Genomic DNA, 26,531 nt, shown 5'->3' with positions numbered 1-26,531 from the left:
AAAATTTTCATCGGCAGGCGAAATTTCAGTGTAACATCAAATTTTTTTTTGTTTGTATTTGTTCGTTTCGAAAAAAGTCGTTGTATTGAGATTTCTGATATTCCCCATCCAAATTATAAACCAGCACTTCCAAAGGAATCGTTATGTCAGCCATCTGGGAGAAAATATGTGAAGTTTTCTCGACGCTTGTTCGGCCGTCCCGTCGCAAAACGCGCGTCTCGTTCAGCCCCAGCACATTGCATCGCGAAATTATACGTCACACGAAACTTTCGGCCTCACCAAATCCATTCTTTAATTTTCTTGCCGAAGTACGCATGAAGGCCAGTGGTGGGGAACTCACACGGCCAGGCTGTGGTCCGATGTCACCACGCGAGAGTACACGCCTCGCAAAAACGGCAGGGCGCTTATGGAATGCAATGTCAGATGAACAAAAGCAGCCCTATAGGAGTATTGCACTGGAGCAGCGTAAACTGAAGCGGTTGCGTGGTCGACGGCGGCGTTCTAATTTATATGCGCGCAGGCGTAGAAAACGCAGGAGTCCGGTACAGTGCGACTTTTTGTTGCCACCACAAAATCGAACCAAATCGCAAAAGGATACAACGCGGTCATCAAATACGTCAATAAGTAGTAGCACCTGTGATGGCGATGGCAATGCTGCAGACACCGGCAGTGTTTGTTCGGATGGAGGGGAGAGCAAAATTTTGTGCTAAATTTATGTTTGTTATTGTACACTCTTTGTCAATGAATTGGTTGCATTTGGTGTGTTCATATGTGCGTCTCTATATTTGCTATTGTGCTTATTATACTTCACAATGTTTTGTATTTTAATCAATGTAAGCGAAATTTTTGTTTTAAAAAATTTCAATAAAATTATATTTAAGTGAAAAGTGGTGATTTTTAATGCAATTTTAGGCTTTATCTACGTTTTTATTTCCTATTATATTCCTATAATCGAAATACTTTCTTACAGCAATCCTGGCTATCCAAATGGCGGCGGCGGTGGTGGTGGTGCCGGCCCTGGCGGCGGCGCAGCCAGCAATGGCGGCGTTTCAACTATTGAGAGTTCTAAGCGTGGTCATCCGTTGAAAAGTTTCAGTGTGCCAGGGCCACCGCCAACTGGAGGGGTAACACCTGTCAACAAGCACAGTAAGTAGTGACAAACGAACTATAAAGCGGTGTTCATTTATAATTTGAAAATGCCAGTATAGCACATTTTTTGCTTTGTAACTATTTACCTCCTATTCGGACCATATTGCCTTATGCATATATGTAATACTTCTATATTGGCAGTAAGCTAACTTCTCAATGTGTAAGCATTCCGAAATCAAAGCGAGACAGTCTAGTACCGTTTTTGTCCATGGATTGTGTACTTGAGTGCCGTTTTTGTATATGTGTTGTGTACATGTTTATTTATAAACGTATGTGTTCCTTTTCTTTCGTACGTGTTTATTGATATACCTGTACTGTAGTGTTTTCGGACGGTACTAGCTCTTACTGCCAATATAGGAGTATTACATATATGGCCTTATGTTTGAATTTTTCTATCCAAGGTTCCTTGCATGGTAAAAGACTCAGGGTTCTCAGTGGTCCCAATAAAACTGGGTATCTATGCGTCAACTTCACCACGTATTCACCTTTTTCCGAGAACGGGCAAACCCTTCAGACATTTTTTTTCGCGCTACTTTTGCGCAATCAATGCAACGTGATTTTCTTATTGGAACCAAACGCAAAGGCTTCCAGTTAAGTAGCATAACATCATGCTGAGCAAGCCTTTCTTGCTACGATGCAACCGGAGGGAGCAATACTGCAAGCACTTGCTTGAAGTCGAACCTCCTTCCAGACACATACATAAATCTTGCTATCCAACATACCCAACTTATATCCAACACATCTAATATCCCACTCCCTTCGGTTCAATACCATCGAAACTGCCCGGTTCCTGGACCTATCGTTAATTTAAATCAACGGAAATACTTAATGAATTTTTCTGCGATCTGTCAATAGGCTACAAGTTCGTGAATTTCGACCAAAATTAAAAATGTGATTGTCGAACTACTAAACTATCCAGTAGATTCTCCCGATTTCCATATTTCAAATGTGAAAAATGGCTCGGCGATAAGAGATTCGGGTCGAATGATGAGGTCAACGCCCCATAGTGTTTTACTTTGGAAAAAAGGACAAAATCAAATATCCGGAGAAAGAGATGAGATAGCTAAATAAATGTTACGTTGTTTTAAAACTTTTGAGATGAATCAAATAATTACCTTCATCTTTAAAATGGCCTTCGAAAATAGGTTTTAAATTATATTTTACCTGAAACCAGTATGCCAGGGCGAGTTCATACAAGGTGATAGCTGCAGTACAAAAACAAAAAACTACAACAATAAATTATTCGCGCGATGACAGTCAGAACACATAATTTTGACAATCAACGCAAATTCACCTTGAAGTCTGTTTCTCAGGTAACACCACCCTGTATGAATTCGCCTTGCAGTATGCAATGCAACTTTTTAAAAGTTTTAAACATATTTTTGCTGTTGCTTGCGTTCAAAAGAGACAAAAAATTTCTTTTTGAAGGTCATTTTAAATGACTGATTAAATGAATTATCTTGACCTCAAAATCGACCTTCAAAAGTAAAAATTTGAAGTTTTTATTTTAAGACATAGACCCAAAAACCGCATACAATGTGCTTAAAAAAAAAAACATTTTAAATGTGTTTTTTTGTTTTTGCGACCGTGAAAATAGTTTCCTTGAGCTACAAAAACATGTCTATGAAACTTATTAAAAAGTTCATCGCATATTGGCTTGAAGCAAAAAAAAAGAAAAAAAATAATAAAACCTTATATTTTCGAATATTATTTTAAAAGTCGTTCTTTTAACCAACACGAATAATTTTGCCGAAATTATCCAGCTCAAAATTTTTAAAACACCATTGCAACTATTTCGGTATGTCTCCTTGTTTTCGAGATATTTGATTTTGTCTCATTTTCCCAAAATAAAACACTGTGCGTCTGTGATGAGGGCCTTAAGGAAATTTATTACCCATATTTGTAAAAGATAAAAAAAAAATGGAAAACCTTTAGACTAAACGTACCGAGCAAAAAGAAAGGCGGAAAGTTATCAATTGATCGGATTTTGTTTATGTACGTTTCCGGATAAGTTTAGACCACGTGAACCGTTTTCGACAATTATTTTTTTTTTTTATAGGAAAGGTGGTACTTTAAGGGTGGCCCAAACATGCTTAATTGAAGTCCGTTGTATTTTTTGCTTAAAAATTACTTCTTACCTATTCTCATTCGTATATCTTAAACAACACCCACTTTTTATCTTGCAGCACCGGCAGTCACAATACGTCCACAAAATCAATCGCCCTACAAGAAACCCTCCTTCTCTGCTGCCACGCCCACAAATCGCTTGCAAGGCGGCTCGTCAGTGGCACACTCCAACGATGAAATACAACGATTGGCGCCAAGCACTTCAACGGAAGAACTCAATCAGGAAATGGCCAACCTCGAGGGACTTATGAAAGATTTGAGTGCAATAACGGCAAACGAATTCGAAGTTTAGCAGTAAATAGAATTAAGTGGACAAATGAATGCAATGAACGAAATTATTAAAAAAAAAAACTTCGAAAACGTGCAACACACAAATGGGAAAATTTTGTCAACCTTAATGTTGGGCGACGATGAAGTGTAAATTTTGCTGAAAGGTTTGCAGTAACGACAAAAACCTCGATAAGCTTAGCGAATCAAAAACAATTTAAGAAAATATGAACTTATGCCGGATTGCCACTGGGGCAGTGAAAATACATTGAAATAACAAACAAAAATGGTTAATTCACAAAAAATGCCATGTGGAAACAGGCTTAGTGCCGTGTAGTATAATAACTTGAAGGTGTAAAGGCATTGGTATTTTTTATGCACAACTTTGTTATTAAATATTTTTGTCATTTTATGCCCAGTGGAAATCCGGTGTTATGTATGTATATCTACATATATATTTTTTAAGGTTTATATTTAGAAATTTAGCATATTTTTCGATAATCGTGCGCTTCAGTGTAATTAATGACATTTCGGCTGCTAATTTATTTTTTGCCATTATGTATTAGTATTTAAAGTTTAAGATCTTAGCATATTTAAAATTAATCAACAATTTCGTGTAAGTTTAAATGGACTTTCTTTACAAAGGTTGATGATGTAGGTGGAACAGATTTGGGCATGAGATTGAAAAAAGTGCTTTTATTTTATAAATGTTCTTTTTGCAAAAAAAAGTGTGACATGTACATAACCGTTATGTGTAAGATTTTCACAGTATATATATATATATATATGTATGTGTATGTATTTGAACGACGAATGTATACTGTTTAAGCATTTAAAGTGAAGTAATTAATTAAAGTTTGAGAGTAACTCAAAAATAACTTTGACTATTACAAATAACGAAATCGAAAACGAAATTGAAACAACTAAGGACCGGTTCCTCATTTTTTTTTTTTTCAGAAAAAAATTTGTGTTTAAAAGGCAAATAAATTTTAAAACCTACATGAGAAAACGGCGCTGAATCGGTTTAAATTAAATATCTCTAAAATGTTCAAAAATTACAAATTGTTAAACTACAAGTAGCAGTCACGGCACGCAGTAGAACCATTAACATTTTTGTATGGGTATGAGTATCTTTCTGACCTGTGGCAGGGCTGTCCAGCTCTCGTGTTCTTTTCTCACCATCTTCACATGCATATTGCGTGCTCTTTCTTTAAAATGTTGCGCTCTGATAAAGCTGCCATATAAGAAGGTGGCATTTTTTCGAGAAAAAAAAACGCCATAAGTTTTCATTAGCAGAAGGAGCCGAATTTGCTATCGACTAAGGTCTGTCATTGAAAATGCTTTTACGAAAAGTTTAATCTGCTAGATGCGAGTGACTGTTTATGCCTGTATATACTTAACTACTTGATACTTTTTTATATGTATTTGCACTTCATATTTATTAAAACATGCACAATTGAAACTCCTTGCCGCTATATACAAATACTTGCTATTAAAATTATCAGATGTAAAATATGAATAAAATAATATTAAAAAAGATACCCATCATTTATAGTATAAATAAATTTTATGCCAAAACCTATATCCCTTTCATTTAAAAGGTTTCTTTCATTTGTGTTTATATTCGCATGTGCCAGCTTTTCATTTTCCAACTTGAAAAGTCAATTTACAATTTTGCTTTTAAATGCAGTTGTAAACTCTACACCCATATATTTTAGAATTAGGTCTTTTATTTTTTTCAAAAACAAAAGTGCCATTTCATATCTCACTTAACACTTTACTTTATTCAGTAATCTGCTAGCGATTCCTTCAACATCTCAAATCACTTAAAGCAAAAAAATATTACTATTGTCTTATTTAACCCTAAGTTACACTCTTTTTAAGTTAAGTGGAAAACTAAATTCAAAAAAAAAAATATATACAAAAGTAACTACATACTTCCTTGTTTAAATGATCACTTCGTCATTGATTTTATTACTTCACTGAGGAGCGCAAGGCTGATTAATGCATTTGAAGTAAATGATCTTTCGGTATAAGAAGCGAATCTTTTTAAATCAAAAAAGTTTTGAAAACTTAGAACTGCCTACAAAACTACTTACAGCAATTCAGTTAAAAAATAAATAAAAAATTTACTTAAAATGAATGCAAACAAAAATGAACATAAAAAGATAATTAGTTTTAATTTTCGTAAATAAGATCCTGGAAACCACATACTTTTTATTTATTTAAAAGGATAAATGTTGGGCTTATGAAATGGCAGATGTTTAACAATTTTATTTAAGCAACTAACAATGTATTTGAATGCCATTATTATACGCAAGTACAGTGGCGGGAAAACAAATAGGGAGGCGACATTTTTAAAAATTAACTTTTTGGCAGTTTATATGGAGGAAAATGCACACAGTGAGCAAAAAAATTGTCAAAAGCAAAGAAAATTCCAAGCTTCTTCGAGTTTGCACTTTATTATACTAAAATTTAATGGGCTACAAAAGTCAATAAAAAATTTAACATTTTGATGAACGTTTGTTGAAATTCGTAAACTTTTTCTAATTTTTGTATTTACAACTTTTGAAGTTTTGAATCACATGATTTTTGTTTGATAGTGAGCTATACTTTTATGAAAAAAATAATAAACATTAAATAAAGAAAAGACAAATAGGCAAAACTCTTAAAAATATTGCGTCCCTATTTGTTTGCCCGCCGCCGTAAATATGTACATACATATCGTCATCATCACTGCCAAAATGCCATATTTGACAAACTTGAAAATTTCAAGGAAGAGTAAAAAAATGCCTTTACAAATTTACAAATATTGCATCTGAGAGCAAACTAAAGGAAAAGAATGCGCCAAATATTTGCCTTTTTGCATTGACGATGACGGTTGTGTATGTAAAAGCAAATTACAAAAAACAAAACTAAAAAATTACAGCAGTTAATATGCATAATGTATAAATCGCACATATATAAGTATGTACATACATAAATCATTTGTAAAAACAGCATAACTCGTAGAATACATACGAACGGCTTAGTTTTAACTATACATACATATTTGCATACCTACATTGTACTAATATTTTTTACAAAGCCAGACTAACGTATTTACATAAATAAAAAATAAGAACAAAAGTAGGTATAAATACGCCACGACGCAAGGAAATGTGCATTAATCAAAAATAATGTTTAAAAACTTGAAATTCATCAAAAGTCCTATTAAGTTAAAATGTCTATTAAATTAAAAACATAGTTTTTTCCTGTAATTCCTTAGCCATATTTACTCGAATACAATTTTTAGTTCGGCATAATTTATGTGAAATTTTTTCTTCAAATCACATGGCAAATCATGAATGTTGCATTGCCTCTACTTATATATATACATACATTTACTACATAAGGCTCATCTATAATCTATAAAAGTAAAAACAAAATAACTTTGCTTCATTTAAAAAATATTAATTATTCTACGTAGTCTAGGCTAAAATAGGCTTAATTAAAACAAATAAGCGTAATATAAAGACTTGTGTTAATATTATTACCAAAACAAAAATAAAACCAATTAAAAACACATTTATTATATGAAATTCTAATTGAGCATACAAATTTAAGAAAAATTGTCTCTACTTATGTAAGTATATACATACATACATTGTAATTACTTAATAAAGCCAATTTAAAATTATACTTATTCAGAGTATATGCAAGAAATGGTGAAATAAATGTGAAAGAAGTTAAAATGAAGTACTATGTATAATAAATATATAATTTATACACTCAAAATTTAAACACTTTTTTAATTGCTTAATGGGAATATTCAACAAGCGACCGTTGCGGTGGGGAATATTCAACAAGCGAACATTGTGGTGTCAAAAATAAGAGAAGCTCAGCCAAACCCACCACTGTGAAAAAGGCACTTAAACATTTTTCTAAAAATTCCTATTAAAAAGTTTGCAATTTAGATAAACCTTTGCAGAATTTATATAATTTTTGCATAAAGTTCGGAAATTGGATTTATATGGTTTTTGTTAGATGAGCTATACTCAAAAAAAAAAAAATAAAAAACATTAAATAAACAAAAGAAAAATAGCCGAAAAATTTTAAAATGTCGGGTCCCTATTTATTTTTCCACAACTATACATGTGGATATTTGAATTTGATCTCAATGAGCCTCGACGCACTAGACTTTTCAGACCATCTGACCAGACTAGGCGACTGAACCGAACTGTACCGATTTTGAAAGCGGTTTGCAGCTCTGTATATAACATCAGACGAAAGATGTTTATGAACATTTTAGTTTGAATATATTTTAATAGGGTGTTGCCACCTATTTGAAAAGTCGAATGTAGTTAGATTATACGAAAGATATTAATAAAAAATATGATTTTCAAACAGAAAAGTTTTAAGAAACATATATTAGTTGCATTCCTTATCTCCCAGAAATAGTCCGAAGTAAATAGTCAGATTTAGTCCAAAAAGCGTTTATTAACTTGAGAATGACAGCAGAAAAGAGAGAGAGAGCAACTGTGACTCTCTTCAGTGTGAAGTTACAAGATTTAGTCAGAAGAACTTTTGATGGCTAAATCTTTTGAAAAGTGTCAAACTGAACTGAATTTGAATTAACGGAAATTAAAGAATAACAGAAAAGTGAGAATAATCTAAAAACTAAAAAAGTGAATTGAAAATGGAAGTGGGCAAAAAATAATTGATATTGTAAGTGTTTATTGTGCCTGTGCTTGTATTAATGTGTTTTGTAAATACATTTATATTTTTATTTGACATTCGTTTTGTTGTTGCCAGTCTTTGGACTAAAAATTTGTTTTTTTTTTCGTTCAGAATTTATTGGAATTCACAGTTTACTTTTCGGGAGCCTTTAGGTGTTTGGATCAGGATTTTTTGGGTTCTTTCGAAATTTTTCGGGAAATTTTGGGTAACTTTGCTTGTTTCTTTCTCAATATTATCAAATTGACACTTCCAATTTGAATTAAAAGCGGATTTGAATGAAATTCACTCGGAGGAGAATCCCAGAACCTGTCTGAATGGTTTTTATTATAAATATTATGTTTTTATTATAAAATGCATAGACAGGTATGGTTCGTTATGTATCATTTCACCTTGAATACTTATAATTTTAAGCGAGTAAAATTTAGCGAACAATTTTGACACAGAACACTCGGACAAGCTTCACATATTTGCACTGTAATAAATGACAGTCGACATATTCTTGTGAATTCGTTGTCCAGAACATTCCATTTCAGTCGGAGTGAAACGCAGAAAACGAAATGTATAAATTTAAATTTTGCTGGCATTCACTCGGAAATGAATTACAGAATCTGACCGAATAAGAGGTAGAAAACCACCTCATACAATTTAGTAGTAGCGCTTTTTCTTTTTAAAGCTTTTTCATGATTTTCCTGAGTCGAACGGCAGCTATTGCCACTAAGCTTTATGTACATAGCTCCTATCTTCGAATTTTGCTATAGAGTTCAGCACATCGCACAAATGAACACTTTTTGGCTGGCGACTATTTTAATCTTGCCCAGTTTCAGCACCGCGCAATGGTAAGAAACTCAGAATTCATCTGCACAACGAAGCCAGCCATAAGCTTTCAAGCCGCAGGCGACCAGTACAACAACACTGCGCACTTTTGTGTATAACGTAAAGCTTTGTGGCAAATCACGTAAAAAGCTGTGTAATATTTATGCATGGTGTAATTAATTTTGAGCAGCATAAAATTTGCAGACGAAATCGAAATCAGTTGGCGAGAGACTTTCAAAAAGTGTGGTTGACTTTTTTTGTTAAAGCGGAGCATTGAAAGGGAAGTGGCGCGCCAATAATGGTGGCAATAGTCTGGCAGAAAAAGGGCTATAAAAAGTCTGACGTCTGAAGTGGTGTAACGGGAAATATATATATGTATGTATATGTAAATAAATTACATCGATCGCCAAGTGTGACAGTGACATAGTGTGCTGTCCGCCAAAACAGTTTTATTACATAGATTGACGTGTACATAACCGTTGCTCCCTGCGCCCCGTCGTCCAGCCGTTAAATATGTTTTTTTCTTTGGCCCCAGTTTGCCCGCTCTTTGTCCGGTTATGTGAGCAATTATTTGAAACAATTCGTGAATTTTAATGAGTACGTGATAATCAAGCAAAAACTCAATTTAAATTTTGTGAAAAAAAAATTCATTTTCGACCACAACATAAAATTTAATTGCAACAAGTACAATGAGCAATATGCGCGCGTTGTCGGTCAACTTGTGGCGCAACAATTCAAATTACCAAGTCGTTGTTAGTGGCACAGCAGCAACAAAGTTCAATCAGATCGGCAAGCAAGCGGCCTTTGCAACCAAATCGAGAGCAGTGCCACAGGCTAATGTCCGAGAAAATTCCAGTGCCGCAACGACCGCAACCACGGTTACCCAGCCCGAATTGGCCTGTCCACATTTGGCCGCCAACGATACTACAACAACAAGTGTGGTGCATGAGACAGCCGAGTGGCAAAACGCACTGCCATACAATGAGATACCCGGCCCCAAGCCGATTCCTATTTTGGGCAACACTTGGCGGTACGTAGTGTCACATAAATCAGCATTTACATGAGGCGATTTTGGAAGCACTTATAAAATCGTTTCATGTAAATGCTGCTTAAGTAAATAGGAAAACGGAGGTCTGTATAAATCCATAAACCAAACTATACAAATATTCGAAAAAGGCACGTGGACACGACATTTTTAACGTAACACATATTTTTTTTTGTCATTCGCATTTTTGGAAACTTTCTGCCAGTGCAAGATCGGGATCAAGCATTGGTAGAAAATGCATAAATTGTCAAATTTTGACGAAATTGGAATTTTTTCGGGGTTGGAAAATTTTTCGAGAATCTTTTGAATTTTAATTCGAAAGAATTTTTTTATATTATAAATATTGTATAAAGATTTTTCGATTTTTTTGCAAATTTTAATCATATTCCTTAAGTATTGATACAAAAATTAAATTTCTTTGGTCCTTTTGGACTTTTCAAGGGTTACGAAATTTTTCGGAATTTTTTATGAAGCGTTTTGTGATTGTTCAGAATTTTTCAAATGTTTGAGTTTTACTGGAATTTGGGGGATTTTTTGGGACTTTTGTCATTTTTTGGCAAAAATGAAGTCCAAATTTTTGCACTATACATATCTATATACTGATTATGTACATATGTATATGTATTTCCTGGCATTGATAAAAATACGCGATTTTTAGGTTTTTTGAAACTTTTCAAGTTTTTTCAAGATTCTCAAATTTATGGAAATTTTTTTCGAGGTCTTTCGGAATTCGAGTTGTGGGTATTTTTAAGCAAAAAATCAATTTTTTTTTAATAGGTATATTTCTTACACTTTGATAAAAAAAAAAAGTCGTGATTTATATATTTTGGGACCTTTCCGCATTTTGCAAGGCTTTTTACGAGTTACAGAATTAACAGAACTTTTTTTGGAGCTGTTTTGAGGTTAATCGTCAGGGTCTTTTACTACATATACCTACACCTCTTCACTATTTTAACTTTCTGTAAGAATGAAAGTAGTGAAGCTACTGATGCAGACCCCTAATGTACACTTACATATAGTACTTGTACTTAAAAATAGGGCGCCAAATGTGCTGCATGAAAAGTTATAAGCTTTTCGGTAATCTCTTTCTGCAGCAGTTAAGCAACCAAATGAGGAGCACACTTTGTTTGCGGGAATTTGTATGCATAGGTATGTACATAAATATGTATGTATGTACGTAAATATGAATGCTTGTATGTTTTAAATAGGTATGTTTTCTTTAAATAGCAGCGTTTTTTTTTTTTTTTTTTGACTAATTTCACTCATCAACCACTATGCTGGTGGAAAGAGGAAGACACTAATTTCTTTACATTTGGCCAATTTTGTTACGCGTTTGCACAAAAACGGAAGACTTAAGACACGAACTTGCTTTCACTTTTTTTTCACAAACCGAAGTCAAAGTGTAAATGCGCACGGACGTTAATTCATTCAAAATGTGGTAAATGTACATACACACCTACACATACATATATAAATAGTTTTATTTACATTTGCAAGTGTAATTGCAAACGCGAATCATCGCACAAATTGCAACGTCAGCTACACTACAAATCGCCACTTCAGTTTCATAAAAAAAATCAAAAACATGCTGTCAATCAAAATAACTTTTTATGACTTTTTATAAGTTTTGCACCGATTTTTTTGTGGTCCTTTTGTGATTTTATTACTGGTTACAAAACCATAGTTCAATTTTGCTTTTCCTTTGTAAAAATTTTATGTTTATGCTGCGCATTAATTTTAAAAGCAAATATTTATGCTCAATTATATACATAAGTACTCTAGAAGAATGCATATGTATAGATTCATATGAAAACATACAAAATACGGACATACCTACATACTATGTACTTTTGTATATTCAAACAAAGATCAATTGGCAAGCCTCAGCAGCTGCGGCAGGCATCACTGACAATTGAATTTTTATTGACCAGCACTATGTACGTTAAATACTTGAAAAATTCCGGTTTTACTAACTTATTGCACTTATCCGTGCAACAATCGCAATTATCTGCAATAAACTTACATTTTCAACGCAAAAAAATGATTTTGGAAATCATTAAATTAAATACTTTTTGTTCGGTGGGGTGTGCAACAAAGTTTAAGTGGTGTGCACTGGACTGCTATTGTTATGTATGGATGTATGTATGTATGTATGTATATATGGACATGGCAACCGTTGAATCCTTAGTAAATTAAGTGATGGGATTCGACCGTAGGGACCAACATTCTTATAAGCAGGGAGCGGATTTTATGGAAATAGCTTTTTTCTGCTAGGATATACGTGTAATTTTGTTTAAAAATCCGCATGAATTAGCTTTCCTTGATTCCACGTATACAGTCGGTGTAAAATTATGTAAGTGTAAACCTTGTTGTAATATAAAATTCACAATTATTTTCATAAAAAATGTTTTTCATTAATTATTTATTTTTTTAAATTTTTTTTTGTGGAGGGTGTTGGTCATTTTCTTTCATATGAAAATAGATTTTGATCACGCGCGACACCCTCCACAAAAAAAAAAACTTCTAAAAAATCAACGGTAATTTCCAGCAACTTGAAAATTGCACTTTGTTTTACTAAAATTGAACGGGCTACAAAACTGCATACTTGAAAATTTTCTAGAAATTCTGAATAAAAATTTTGAAATTTTGATGAAAATTGTTTGAATTTTTGTGAACTTTATATAAAGTGTGAAATTTTGATTTTTATGGTTTATTGCGCACACTTTACATATATCAGCTTATATCGAGCGTACGTTTAGTACATTTTAGATTTTTCTTCGAGCTAATCGAATGATAATGCTGACCGAAAACTTCAAGATGCATCTTGTGGTTCAACTCATACATATATCAGCTAACATCGAGCGAACGTCTAGTACATTTTAGACTTTTCTTCGAGCTAATCGAATGATAATGCTGACAGAAAACTTCAAGATGCATCTTGTGGTTCAACTCAATTAAAATTTCCGTTTAACTAAATATGTAACTGCCATGAAGCCAAGCCGGTGATTAATTTAATGGGATTTGTACAAAACCCAATTGAAATGAGTAGTATGGCGAAGTATTGGGGTAATACATAAAAATATATATTTGTTTAAAATATTAAAAATTAAACAAATCAATATGTAACAAAAATTTGCCAACTACTTTCGCATCATTAATTCACAACACAATTAATAGTTAATTGGCAATTAATAAATTGAAATTTTGTATGATAAATTGGATAACAATTAAGGCTTAAATTGGTGAAAAGGTTCTTAATTTCCAATTAGTCCCCTGTTTGAACATAGTCTTACAAAATAAAGCACTTTATGAAACTAGTTTATGGACTGACAAGAAAGTTCTGTTAGGAGTGCCCTCTTTGACAAAGAACGTTCCATATACATACATATGTATATACTTATTGTTGTTAACCGCGCTATGAATATACTAAAGTTCATCGTTCTGCACAACGCTGTAGAGTTTCGAATGCTGTAACGTCAAAGAATACCTGTCTTTTGTGCTTTACACGTTTTTACAGGCAATTTACTTTTTGTTGTGAGCGCAACTTAATCAATTCAGGTTCCAGTCCTTTCTTATACCTTTTACATGCCATGCCTTTGTGCGAATTATTTCATTAAGTAAAAAATCAGACAAAGACTCAATTCCATACAAATCTGTCAAGCATTCAGTTCACATCTACAGCTTTATATTACATTTCGCGGATCTCATGCATATACATAAATGTCGTTTGAAAAATTCCGCCCATTAACTATAATAATATTCGCTGCTGAATCGGCCTTCAGCACCGCCGCTTCCCCCCCCACACACACGAGCACTACCCTTACCCCATTATAGGCATACTTACATGCTATGTATTGGTGTATTTACATATGTATTTATGTATGTCTAAAGGGCAAACCACCGGCAGAGGCATTACATTACTCAGCTCTTCAACTTGACCTTAATACAGCGAGCGCGTGGAATGAGATTTAACTTAGTTTTGCCTCACTAAATGATATGCCACTTACACATACATAAATATGTACATAGTATGTATTTATGCTTTATACATACTTTTATTTATTTACATTGACTCTGCTTGAATGCGATTTAAATCCACTTCATTTACTTTTACACAGTTTTTTCATTGTCATACAAATTTTTAGTACACTCTTTTCATCAACGAGTTTAGCTACCAACCTTATTGTATGTTGTATGTACCTACATCTATGCATTTATGTACATATATTTGTATGTATTGTAAAAATGTGAAATTTACTTTTGATCGCGTGCTCGCAGACACGCTGTGTGCACAGAAGACCACAATTATTCCTACACAAAAACGAGCGTAGATATATACATACTAATTTTTGCTCAACAAGGCGCGCAGCACTAATTGCAGTAAAGACTCAATCAATATTTATATGGTTTATTTACATATGTATGTATGCACATTGGTATGGGTATGGGTTTTCCTCGAGGAGAAAATTTTTTTGTTACAAAGTTCATTGACCTCATGTACCCCGTTCTACTACTTACCCACCATTCTAACGTACCACCCTAACTATTTAAATTTTTCTTTTATTCCCGAATGAAGGTGCCACCGAAATACATATATAAAAAGGCGATTCCTAGTATCTGTCAAAAACTTTGTTTTTTTTTTTTGTTTGCTTGTAAGGTGGTACGATCTAATGTACAAATATATGTAGATACATATATCCCCATGCATGTAAACGTGAGCAGAGCATGTAAATTTGATGTTCTCAAAAGTAGTTTTTCTAGTATATAAATGCTTTTAATATTGGCGCTGATTTCATTGCCACAGTGACTACGTTTAAGACTTGATTCTATTCGCATATTTAACATTTTTTGCCTAATTTAAAGCCTGGTTGTTACAGCAGGTCCCAGTGTTCGCACAGCCAGTCAGTTTTATGTAAATAACCGGAACAACTCAGCACAATCACACCAACAGCATTCCCGAAAATTGTCGGAACGCTACAAAAACAACTAGGCCCCGAAATATGTGACTGTTGACCTCTGAATACCCTTTCTTTTTTATGATGGGCAGTATAGTACTGAAGCACGGCTTGTATACGAATCAGCTGGCAAGAAAAATGTAGACTAAAAAGCAAAGTAGCAGGATTTCTGCGGAGCTTACGACATTAACTCACACACAATTTCTTTGAACTTTTAATAGAGAAAACGGTAGGCTTTTTGTTGTTGTACATCAGGACACAGTCTTTTGGCATCACGTGTTGATTAGTTTTTCTGATAACGCTATGTACCTAAGCTTTTCCCGTACCTGCTCGAGTTTATGTTCGGAACCTTACAAAAAATTCGACCATTTTAGTTTATTTTTGGAGCTAAGGAAGCATTTTTATCAAAACATTAATTATTCAAAATCCAGTAATTCATTAAAAACTGATTCATTGAGTGGCTGATTTACAAGAAGTACGCCTAGAGCAAAATTGAACAACCATAATTATGGGCATACATATTTATCTAGTCAATGATCCAGTGATTCAATCAATTCGTGGTCATCATAAACTTCTCTGCTTTGAAAATAGTTTCATCAAACAAATAGTAAACAAATAATTCAGTTTGAATAAAAATTAAAGGCGTTAAATGTTTACGCATTCAAATGCGGCTAAATACTTAACAACTATAAATACTAATGATATAGCGCTAACAACTGCATCATATTTTTTTTTTACTTTTTCAGGTTTTTTTTTTGTATACCCACTTGTGTTCATTAGCACACTTAGCGTTCGCATTGTTAGATATATACATACATACATACATACATATGTAAATATTTCAAGGTCAACGAAAATTAGTCTTTTTAACACCTCTATTTAGTATCCGATAAGTTGGAGCCAACGCCTTCTTCCCGCCTCTTCGCCGACTGACTAACTTGGCACCCTGGCTGGCTTCGCGTTTGGGCGGCAGCCAGCCAGCAATTCGCTTTGGCTTTGTGCCTAATGGCCTATTGACTGCAGCGCTAACGCATTGGAAATATGAACAACAATAAGATGCAGTAGCGTGCATCAAAAGCAACAATAACAAGCGGGCCTCTTAATGATGCGCATAAGCAAACTTAAACTTGACCTTTTTTCTTCTTCTCATAATTAATATTTGAAATTTTATGGCCGCCTCAAATATTATGTATGTACATATGTAGCTGGATAGGCTTAGGGTTCAATGGCTTTTATGGGCGCTTTATTTACTATTTATCACTGCTACAATGCTTCCAGTTAAGTGTTTTGCACATTTACTTAAAGACTTACTTACTGAGTATGTTTATATTTAGCAAATAAACGAAAATGACAACTGACACACGATATTTCTATTAAAAAAAACAAATTACAAATGGAATTTGGTAATTCCTATTTGGCTTGTTGGTTGGTGGCGTTAATTGATACCTCTGTTTTCAAGAGAAAAAAAAAATGATGTGCCAAAAACATTTTTCCCGACTAAACAAAATACTATTTCACACCTTCTTGTCAAATGAACGAATTTAGCTTTGTAGATTTCATGAAAATTTTTACAAATGTATACATACACACATAAGTATGTTAGTCTATTTAACCTGATATTTATTATACTTAAAAATTAAGCGGAACCTTCAACCTCTTTTGCAGTTCAAATATGCACTTTTAACTATAAATGATAACGTCAAGTTATCTGCGTATTATTGTTAGGGGCTTTGCAGATTTTAAATGTAAAAAAAAAAATAGTTCAATATCCGTTAAAAAATATTTGATAGTCATTGTCTAATTATAATTTATCAGGGACCGAATACAAAAGGTATGCTCGAAACTAAATGTCGTTCTCGTAGGTTTGTTCCCAATAATGTTTCTAAACCTAAACCAAAATGGGAACAAAATGCGTACAGAACTTTCAGTAACATTTCTAGGAGAACAAAATGGAAACAAAAGTATCCGGAACATTTTGGAAAATAACTAAACTTTCTCTCGAGGAACAATTTGGGTACTAAAGTCTCAGGAACTTTCTGACAGAGAACGAAACGGGAAAAAATCTTCTCTGAACTATTCGCGGAAATAGTAAGCAATAATAAAACTTTTCACATAGCGTTCATTGGCTTGAAATTTGAATATTAAAATTAATCAAAAAATAACTGAAAGATAATTATGCAAATTAAGTCAACGAAAGACTTAAGGCACAAACTTTTCTTACAAAAAAAAAAAATAAAAATTGTTCCATTAAAAGACAGTTCGCCCTAATGATAAATGATCCAGAATTCCAATGGCTTAGAAATAAGAATCGTAGTTCTCACTGAAACAATTTTTCATACCAACACGCAGACTCCCCTCTCATTCTTAACGTTAAGTTCTCAAAACTTTTGTTCTCGTTTTGATCCCTAGCATAACGTTCCCCAGACTTTTGTTGCTTATTTGATCCTCCTTGAATAAGGTCTCGTTCTCATCCTGCTCTTCTTGAGAACGTTAACGAGAGTTTTTAGTTCTTTTGTATGAACGTTCTTGACATTAAATTTTGTTCTCATGCAGAACTAAACCAAAACTGCAACGCGTTCTCGGTCCCTGTAGTTTCTGCACCAGTGAGACATTTCCTGTCCTCTCCTTTTACTAGTTGACGGGCTACGATAGTACTATAGTATAAGGGCTCAATATAGTTTTCTTTAGTTATGCACAAAGTCAGCAAAAAAAAAAAATATATATATATAGACAACACTGAAACTAAATAGTCAGGGTCAAAATATTTTAATCCAGATAAAAATACGAATTAATGCCTCGCATAACTTTTTCTTCCATCACGTACCTTAAACAGCTGACTGCTTGCATTAATTTTAAATCAAAAAAAATTCATTAGCACTAACAAATTTAGTAGCCTATGATTACTTCTTCAAAGTGCATTGCATACAAATGCCAATCATTAAATTCTGGCATTCGCTTGTCAACATCATTCCGGCAATCGTGAATTGCATGCAAATTGCCTATCAAAAGACTTAAGACACGAACTTGCCAATTAGTTTCACACCTGCCGCCATAAAATGCATATTTTTTATTTACGTTTTAAATAATAGTTTTTAATAAAGACTTGTTTCATTCTTTGGCACACAGCATGATGCCTATCATTGGCCAGTACACAATATCTGATGTCGCGAAAATTTCATCGCTATTACATGAACGCTATGGCCGTATAGTGCGTTTTAGTGGACTCATTGGACGACCCGATTTGCTGTTCATATATGATGCCGATGAAATTGAAAAGGTAAGAAAAGAGTAGCTACAAAAGTTAAGCATAAATTAACATTTAATTCTTAACCATTGCATTCAATAATTTCGGCACAAATTAAAATATTTCGATTAAGGTTTAAGAATAAGCATAAGCTTTTAGTGCTTTAAGAATAAGAAATCAGCGGAAGTCGATATACAGTATCGGTCATATCTATAGCACGCCATTTCAAAGTCATATTGTGTGCCACTTATGTTTATTTATTTATTTTTAAGAATTTTCAATTAAAATATAGTTCATTCGCAGACAAACCCCATATAAATCCAAGTTTAATAATTTGTAGAAAAGTATCTACAAAAGAGTGCAACAAATTTCCACCTAAATTTCAAACTTTTTTCTCGGAAGTGTTAGAATTTTTTTGAGTACACAGTTTTTTAGCTCCTTCAATTTTAGTCCGATAATGTACAAGTTTCAAGTGGCTTAAAGTTACCGTTGATTTTTTAGAATTTTTTTCGCCAAAGGTGTTGCGGATTTCTTCCATATAAAATATAAATATAAATTTAGTTTATTCATTATATGGAAGCCAATGCGACAAAAAAAAATTCTCTAAAATTAACGGTAATTCGTAGCTACTTGAAATTTGCACATTATCGTACTAAAATTGAAGAAGCTAAAAAACTGTGTACCGCCAAAAGTATTGGCACAGCTGTTTTTTTACAATATATGCAACAATTTTTATTGTAATAATTTTCCGATAATTTTTTGTAAAAATTATGGTTCATTCCACAACAAAAAAAATGAAAATATAATTTCGAAACTTTGTGCAACACTCGCGAAAATTCAGCAAATTTGCAACTTTTTTATCAGATTTTTGAGTATGCAGATTTGTAGCCCATTAAATTCTAGTACAAAAAATGCAAGTTCGGAGTAAGTCAAAAATCGCATTGATTTTTGAAAATTTTTTTTTGTTATTGTTTTCACATAAAGTATTTTTGAAAAATTTTTTTTGGTTTGGAAGACTGCGGGGAAAAAATCCAAAAATCAACGGTAATCCGTAGCTAGAACTTCTATTCAAGGTGAAAAGTTGCTGAATTTTCGTGAGTTTTTCACAAAGTTTAGAAATTATATTTTTATGTTTTTTGTTGTGGAATGAACCATATTTTTATAAAAATAATTTCGCAAAAATATTACAACAAACATTGTTGCATATATTGTAAAAAAGCATCTGTGCCAATACTTTTTGCCGGCAGTGTATGTAATATTCTCCTCCATAATAACATTTCCTCAAAATATGTATATTATTTGATTTTCATTTTGACTAGAATATTTAATGTACAAAACGTTTGCACAACAACTTTTGCAGTACCTTTGAAATAATATAGATATGTAAATACCTATGTATGTACATCTTTAAATATGCATCATCTCCTTGAATTTGTGCTAAATGTAATGTACATATGTAAATATACATACACGTGCTGATTATACTTTTAAATAACTTTGGCAAACAATTACGACAGCGTTGTTAAAAAAAATATGCATAGGAAAAATGTTCGAATAATTCTTAAAAAGTGAATTAAGTACATTGGACGGAATAAAACATATTTTTAATAAAAAATTGTTATCATACTTTTTTTGAAACAAAGAAATACCTAATTGCGCTCAAAAGATTTCTATTATAGCTCAACAAACCGTGGTATTTCTTTTTATGTGGAAATATAAATTTCGCATTAACCTATATATTTGTTAATCATCCGATCATTGAATGTCTTTATCTTTCTCATTAACAAATAAGAAATATATTTTAAGTACGCAATGTTTATTTTTTTATGTTAAGATAATATTTTTTCCTTTAAAATTTTCATTTCTTCTGTAATGTATTCGCATGTAGCTAATCGCTCAGATGGAGTGGCAGGTATCGTTGTTTTGTGGATAGACATACATAAATATGTAGCTACATTTTTAATGCATTGATTGAATTATTGCATATGCCTATGCCTATGCCTAAATATTGACTTCAAATGTGTACATGTGTCTATTCAAATGTTTACTACTAACCATACATATTTACTTTTGTGTCATTTATGAACCATTAGAGTAATAAATATTTTGCGTAAATGCAGCATATGGTGTAGATATTGATATAACTATTTACATATGTAAGTGTATGCACATTGGTACATAAATTATTGCATATAATGCATTTATGGACTCTGTTCCACCCAACGCAGTCGTGCAAATAAAAGTGTAAAGTAAGTAAATAAAAGTTTTCTCAACAACTGATGCTCGAGAATAAGTAAGAAATTTGCCTCCAATAAAGAAGTGATTGCCTAAACTGAAGCCTACTTTGTGAGCAAAGGCAAAAGTTAGGGAAGCGTTGGATTTACTAAGTATGTATATCACTTGAAGGATACCAGCAGACTTGATGAACTTATTTATTGAACATTTTCTGGAGGCATTAAGTTTGCGCTCGCGATTTCCAGTGGCACGTTTATCCGCCTTTGATGCTGAGTTTTTGGTCTTCAGAAGGCATATGTATACATATAACTTCCAATGCCGACTTGAATAACTGATCCAACGCGTTATGTTCCTGAAAAAGTTCTTGAAATTCTCCAATAATCTGACGTTTCATAGCACGGTCAAACGCACAACGCTTATAATTTTCTGCATCATAGCTTCCAACGATAGCAGTATGATAGTATAGTCGGTGACAAATTCAAAATAGGTTAGAATGATTGATCGACGGGTATCCAATTTAGACTTATTTTGGACGACATCACCTTAACTTTGGATTGTTGGTATTTGTTGGTATTCGTCGAGAAATGCCTTCGCTCTGCTTAGTCATTGTAAAGCAAAGAGGCCAATGATTCTGGTGGTTGAGTCGACGGTGGTAATTTGACTTTGCCACCTGCATAATACAATTAGAGTGTATCCAAATGAAACTTTTGTAACTGATTTTAATGTTGGCAAATCACATCAATGGCCCCCAACCGTAACACAAGGCAATTCACTGAAGGCAAATATATGACGGTACTCTTCATAAGAACAAGCAGCAGGAGAAAAATAGCGGGGTTAAACAGATGCGGAATATCTGATTCTATGCTAAAATAAATCTGAATTGCGTGGAAATTTAAGGTACAAATCCTAGAAGAGAAATGCTGTGGAAATAGGCTCCTTGACCTGACTCCCAAATATGTACATTGAGACACAGAAAAGTTAAGGAAAAAACATATGTAGAACAGGTGTGAATATTTGTGGACCCGGCACTTAACTTCCTACATATGGCAATTGCCAGATGACCGACCGTTTTTCAGACAAAGGTGAAAGCAATCCTGACCTCCGTCAGAATAATCCTTAAAAATGGTTTGAAACGCACTTCCTTAGTTATATTTTCAGACATTAAGGCGACCATCAGAAGTTCAGAACGAAAGTGTATTCAACGAAAAATTTAATCAGAAAATTTTCGGAAAAATTACAGAAAAAACATCAGAACAGAAAACGTATTCGTTTTAGAATTTTCGGTACTTTTCTAGGCACTCGTTCCGAATGCACACTTTAGTGGAAACCGCAAATTAAATAGGAAAACGTATGAAAAATCCGATTTTTATAACGAACTTTAGCCACTTTGCAAATTTTTCGAACTGGACAATATTCAACTTTTCATCAGATTTGATTGTTAGGTATCTGTCATATGTATGTACATATGTATGTGTAAACTAACGATTTATATTTTAATAAATACATGCATATAAGAAATTTTATGTAACATAATAAAAATTTAGAAAAATTTACTTTATTTCTTTTATTCAGTGTTACCGCAATGAGGGTTCAACGCCTTTTCGCCCTTCCATGCCAAGCTTAGTTAAATATAAAAGTGAAATACGCAAAGATTTCTTTGAGGACATCGGAGGAGTAGTGGGTGTGTACGTAAATATTCATAGCTTAATGTAGTAAAATGTTATCCATTTTGTGGTGAGACTAAGACTGGAATTACGAAGGGGATTGCGAAGATTTTTTTAGATTTAGAGAGTCTGACTTGAACCAAATTAGAATGGGCTCTTTATTGCGTTCGTGGTTTTGTTTGAAACCATCAAATGGATAGCGCTATAGTTTACTTATATTTTACTAAAGATGATCTTTATCTTTTTTTGGCTTTTGTACAGTCATGGCGAACCCTGGCGTCAATTTCGTTCAAGAGTACAAAAGCCGGTACTACAGTTATCAACGATCAGACGGTATTTGGAGCCCCTGGAAGTGGTGACAAATGATTTTCTAAAACGCTGTGAACAACTGCTAGACGAGAATTCAGAATTACCAGAGGACTTTGATAACGAAATCCATAAATGGTCGCTGGAGTGTGAGTGAAGAAATCTTTCATTAGGAAACCTTTAGTTTTTTGGATTCGTAATTTCATTACCTCTAGGTTCAATAAAGCATTATTTTCTCTTCCATTTTACAGGCATCGGAAGAGTTGCTCTCGATACAAGACTCGGTTGCTTAGAGCCTAATCTATCGCCAGAGTCCGAGCCGCAACAGATAATCGACGCAGCGAAATATGCTCTGCGCAATGTGGCTACACTTGAACTGAAAGCTCCATATTGGCGTTATTTTCCCACACCGTTATGGACGCGCTATGTTAAAAATATGAACTTTTTCGTGGAGTAAGTANCTTGAACCAAATTAGAATGGGCTCTTTATTGCGTTCGTGGTTTTGTTTGAGACCATCAAATGGATAGCGCTATAGTTTACTTATATTATACTAAAGATGATCTTTATCATTTTTGCTTTTGTACAGTCATGGCGAACCCTGGCGTCAATTTCGTTCAAGAGTACAAAAGCCGATACTACAGTTATCAACGATCAGACGGTATTTGGAGCCCCTGGAAGTGGTGACAAATGATTTTCTAAAACGCTGTGAACAACTGCTAGACGAGAATTCAGAATTACCAGAGGACTTTGATAACGAAATCCATAAATGGTCGCTGGAGTGTGAGTGAAGAAATCTTTCATTAGGAAACCTTTAGTTTTTTGGATTCGTAATTTCATTACCTCTAGGTTCAATAAAGCATTATTTTCTCTTCCATTTTACAGGCATCGGAAGAGTTGCTCTCGATACAAGACTCGGTTGCTTAGAGCCTAATCTATCGCCAGAGTCCGAGCCGCAACAGATAATCGACGCAGCGAAATATGCTCTGCGCAATGTGGCTACACTTGAACTGAAAGCTCCATATTGGCGTTATTTTCCCACACCGTTATGGACGCGTTATGTTAAAAATATGAACTTTTTCGTGGAGTAAGTAGCTTTTAATTTTAACTTTTAACTTTTATTTTTTAACATCCAAAACAGGGTTTGTATGAAGTACATCGGCAATGCCACAGAACGTTTGAAGCAGCAGGGTCCAAGTTGCGACGGCGAACCATCCTTGCTCGAGAAAGTAATTCTTGCGGAGAAAAATGAGAAAGTGGCCACAATCATGGCTTTGGATTTGATTCTAGTGGGCATAGACACAGTAATGAAAATTTACCAAACTTTAAAAAAACTCTTTTGTAATTAAGAGACATTGCTTTCTCTATCTACGTATGTACTTAGATATCAATGGCCGTCNCTCGTAATTTTATAACCTCTATGTTCAACAAAGCATTATTTTCTCTTCCGTTTTACAGGCATCGGAAGAGTTGCTCTCGATACAAGACTCGGTTGCTTAGAGCCTAATCTATCGCCAGAGTCCGAGCCGCAACAGATAATCGACGCAGCGAAATATGCTCTGCGCAATGTGGCTACACTTGAACTGAAAGCTCCATATTGGCGTTATTTTCCCACACCGTTATGGACGCGTTATGTTAAAAATATGAACTTTTTCGTGGAGTAAGTAACTTTTATTTTTAACTTTTAACTTTTAACTTTTATTTTTTTAACATCCAAAACAGGGTTTGTATGAAGTACATCGGCAATGCCACGGAACGTTTGAAGCAGCAGGGTCCAAGTTGCGACGGCGAACCATCCTTGCTCGAGAAAGTAATTCTTGCGGAGAAAAATGAGAAAGTGGCCACAATCATGGCTTTGGATTTGATTCTAGTGGGCATAGACACAGTAATGAAAATTTACCAAACTTTAAAAAAACTCTTTTGTAATTAAGAGACATTGCTTTCTCTATCTACGTATGTACTTAGATATCAATGGCCGTCTGTTCCATCCTCTATCAGCTTGCAACGCGCCCTGCCGAACAAGAAAAAGTGCGTGAGGAACTAAAACGGGTATTGACTGATGCAGATACTGAACTATCCATTCAACGACTTGAACAGATGCACTACCTAAAAGCGTTTATTAAAGAGGTATTCCGCATGTACAGCACAGTAATTGGCAATGGTCGCACGCTGCAGGAGGATACAGTCATCTGCGGCTACAGGATACCCAAAGGCGTGAGTAGTTTATAAAATTTCCGAGTGCAGTGTATTTCCAATTTCAATTACAGGTGCAAGCGGTTTTCCCCACATTGGTTACCGGGCAAATGGAGGAGTTTGTCTCAGATGCAGCAACCTTCAAACCTGAGCGTTGGTTGAAAGCTAGCCAAGGTGGCACTGGTGACCATTTGCATCCATTCGCATCGCTGCCTTATGGATATGGTGCGCGAATGTGTTTGGGCAGACGTTTCGCAGACTTAGAGATGCAAATTCTGCTGGCTAAGGTGAGTTGAAGTTAGGTAAGCAGACTAGGAATTTAGAGCCCTCAATTTTTTCTTTAATATGCCAAAAGTATTTAGGTAATAAAATAGTTTATACTCGCACGAGCTACAGCTTTCTTACAAGCTTTTATTATAATACGCCTGTGTGTAATCAAATCTTGCAATCAATTTTTAACCAACTTCCCGATGAGCTAGAGTCTTGAAATTTAGCACAGAACTCGATGACATTTCAATGTGAAAGATTAATTAATCTGCTAGGTGCCGCAGGTATCCAGATATTTTTAAAAACGCATATTTATGGCCCGATATGGTTCATATTTGGAATATATCGCTAGTATAGTATGGAAAGGGCGTAACTCACATTGTCACTCGAATACAAAAAGCCGTAACTAACTAAAAATCCAAAATTCACTTTTGATTGTTTATCTCGCATTTCGTCGCCTTACGTATACGTCCCAACATGGTTTTATCCAACAATAATTTTAATTAGTTATAGCTTTTTTGCATTTCAGCGACGATGTGAGATACGCCCTTTCCATACTATACTCAGGATTGCCACTAGTTATACAAATAACCAACCAAAATCTGAAGAAAAAAAAAACCAAATTGAAAAAAGACCAAATTTATTATCCACTAATCTACGACAAAAAGCACAACTTATTACAAAAGACAAAAATTTAAGAATTTGATTGAGCTTAATGCCGGGTTTTTTAATTAAAATTTTGTAGAAAACATTCTGTCTTATCCTGAGTTTCGCCTGAAAAAAAAATTACCCGAAAATTTATCATCCGCCCATAGTAAAACTATGGAAACGAAGAGTGAAAAGTGGTTCGGGGAAAATGAAACTTATGATAAGGCTTATTAATTTACATTTTGGTAGACGTTATAGCTGTTATTTTGGAAATCAAAAATTATTGAAGTATTTGTGCCTTCCATCACATATTTACTTTTTATATGAGCATATAAATATGTTACATTAAAAATAGTAATTTGAAAAATTCATTTATGGCATTCAGTATTCAATAATTTCTAATAAAAAAAAACAGCCAAACCAGAGAAAAAACTACCAAAAACCAAATTAGAAAAATTAAGGCAAAACAACCAAATAAATCACGTTCCACAACGTTGATGAAAAGTTTTTGTTCTCCTTTAGACTTATCAAATTTTCTGTGTATCACTGAACAAAAATTGTTAGGAATAAAACCTCGCTTTTATAAAACGAAGAATTTTTAATTTTTCAAAATATAAATTTTTAGAAAGTGGACTTAGCAACTTTTCACTCCAAACTATCGAAATGTACGAACCTACATACGTACATATGTATGCATGTATATTTATTAAAAATCATCTCTATTTCACCATTTTTACAGCTTCTTCGAAATTACAAATTGGAATACAATCACAAACCTTTGGATTATGCAGTCACATTTATGTACGCTCCAGATGGGCCATTGCGGTTCAAGATGACTAGAATTGGATAAATGCTCGAAAGTATTGAAAAAAAACAATATTTGCCTTAGCAGATTCAGGGC

The 26,531-nt window shown here is 33.8% G+C and overlaps 3 protein-coding genes across 3 annotated transcripts in view; all 3 read left to right on the top strand.

Annotated features, from left to right (window-relative positions):
* Positions 1-3,813, top strand: part of fra (neogenin protein frazzled) — a 111,408-nt gene extending 107,595 nt beyond the window's left edge. Inside the window, 2 exon segments of the mRNA XM_017613645.1 lie at positions 971-1,146; positions 3,336-3,813. Of these exon segments, the coding sequence (XP_017469134.1) occupies positions 971-1,146; positions 3,336-3,568 (409 nt within the window). The 3' untranslated portion in view covers positions 3,569-3,813.
* On the top strand, positions 68-769 carry LOC108361109 (uncharacterized). The gene has a single exon (XM_017613647.1). The coding sequence runs from the start codon at positions 144-146 to the stop codon at positions 708-710; it is 567 nt and encodes a 188-aa protein (XP_017469136.1). The 5' UTR covers positions 68-143; the 3' UTR covers positions 711-769.
* A 5,470-nt stretch (positions 3,814-9,283) lies between the features above and the next one.
* Cyp301a1 (Probable cytochrome P450 301a1, mitochondrial) lies at positions 9,284-26,523 on the top strand. The gene is made up of 9 exons (XM_017613646.1): positions 9,284-10,105; positions 18,202-18,352; positions 22,127-22,239; positions 22,480-22,673; positions 22,776-22,977; positions 23,664-23,826; positions 24,488-24,736; positions 24,790-25,002; positions 26,370-26,523. Exons 1-9 carry the CDS (start codon positions 9,765-9,767, stop codon positions 26,478-26,480), a joined length of 1,737 nt encoding a protein of 578 aa, XP_017469135.1. The 5' UTR covers positions 9,284-9,764; the 3' UTR covers positions 26,481-26,523.
* The last annotated feature ends 8 nt before the right edge of the window (positions 26,524-26,531 follow it).

This window comes from Rhagoletis zephyria, unplaced genomic scaffold, assembly GCF_001687245.7.
Source record: "Rhagoletis zephyria isolate East Lansing unplaced genomic scaffold, Rhagoletis_zephyria_1.1 Rzeph_scaffold_00697, whole genome shotgun sequence".
Classification (NCBI taxonomy): domain Eukaryota; kingdom Metazoa; phylum Arthropoda; class Insecta; order Diptera; family Tephritidae; genus Rhagoletis; species Rhagoletis zephyria.
The sequence above is the reverse complement of the archived record's forward strand: the minus strand, read 5'-3'. Positions and strand labels throughout refer to the sequence as shown.

Bases quoted from the DNA above. Each gene is read 5' to 3' on its own strand.
- LOC108361109 (XM_017613647.1), top strand. From the start codon at position 144: ATGTCAGCCATCTGGGAGAAAATATGTGAAGTTTTCTCGACGCTTGTT.
- Cyp301a1 (XM_017613646.1), top strand. From the start codon at position 9,765: ATGAGCAATATGCGCGCGTTGTCGGTCAACTTGTGGCGCAACAATTCA. The intron at 10,106-18,201 runs GTACGTAGTGTC...TTTGGCACACAG, and splicing joins ATTTTGGGCAACACTTGGCG to CATGATGCCTATCATTGGCC. The intron at 18,353-22,126 runs GTAAGAAAAGAG...TCTTTTATTCAG, and splicing joins ATGCCGATGAAATTGAAAAG to TGTTACCGCAATGAGGGTTC.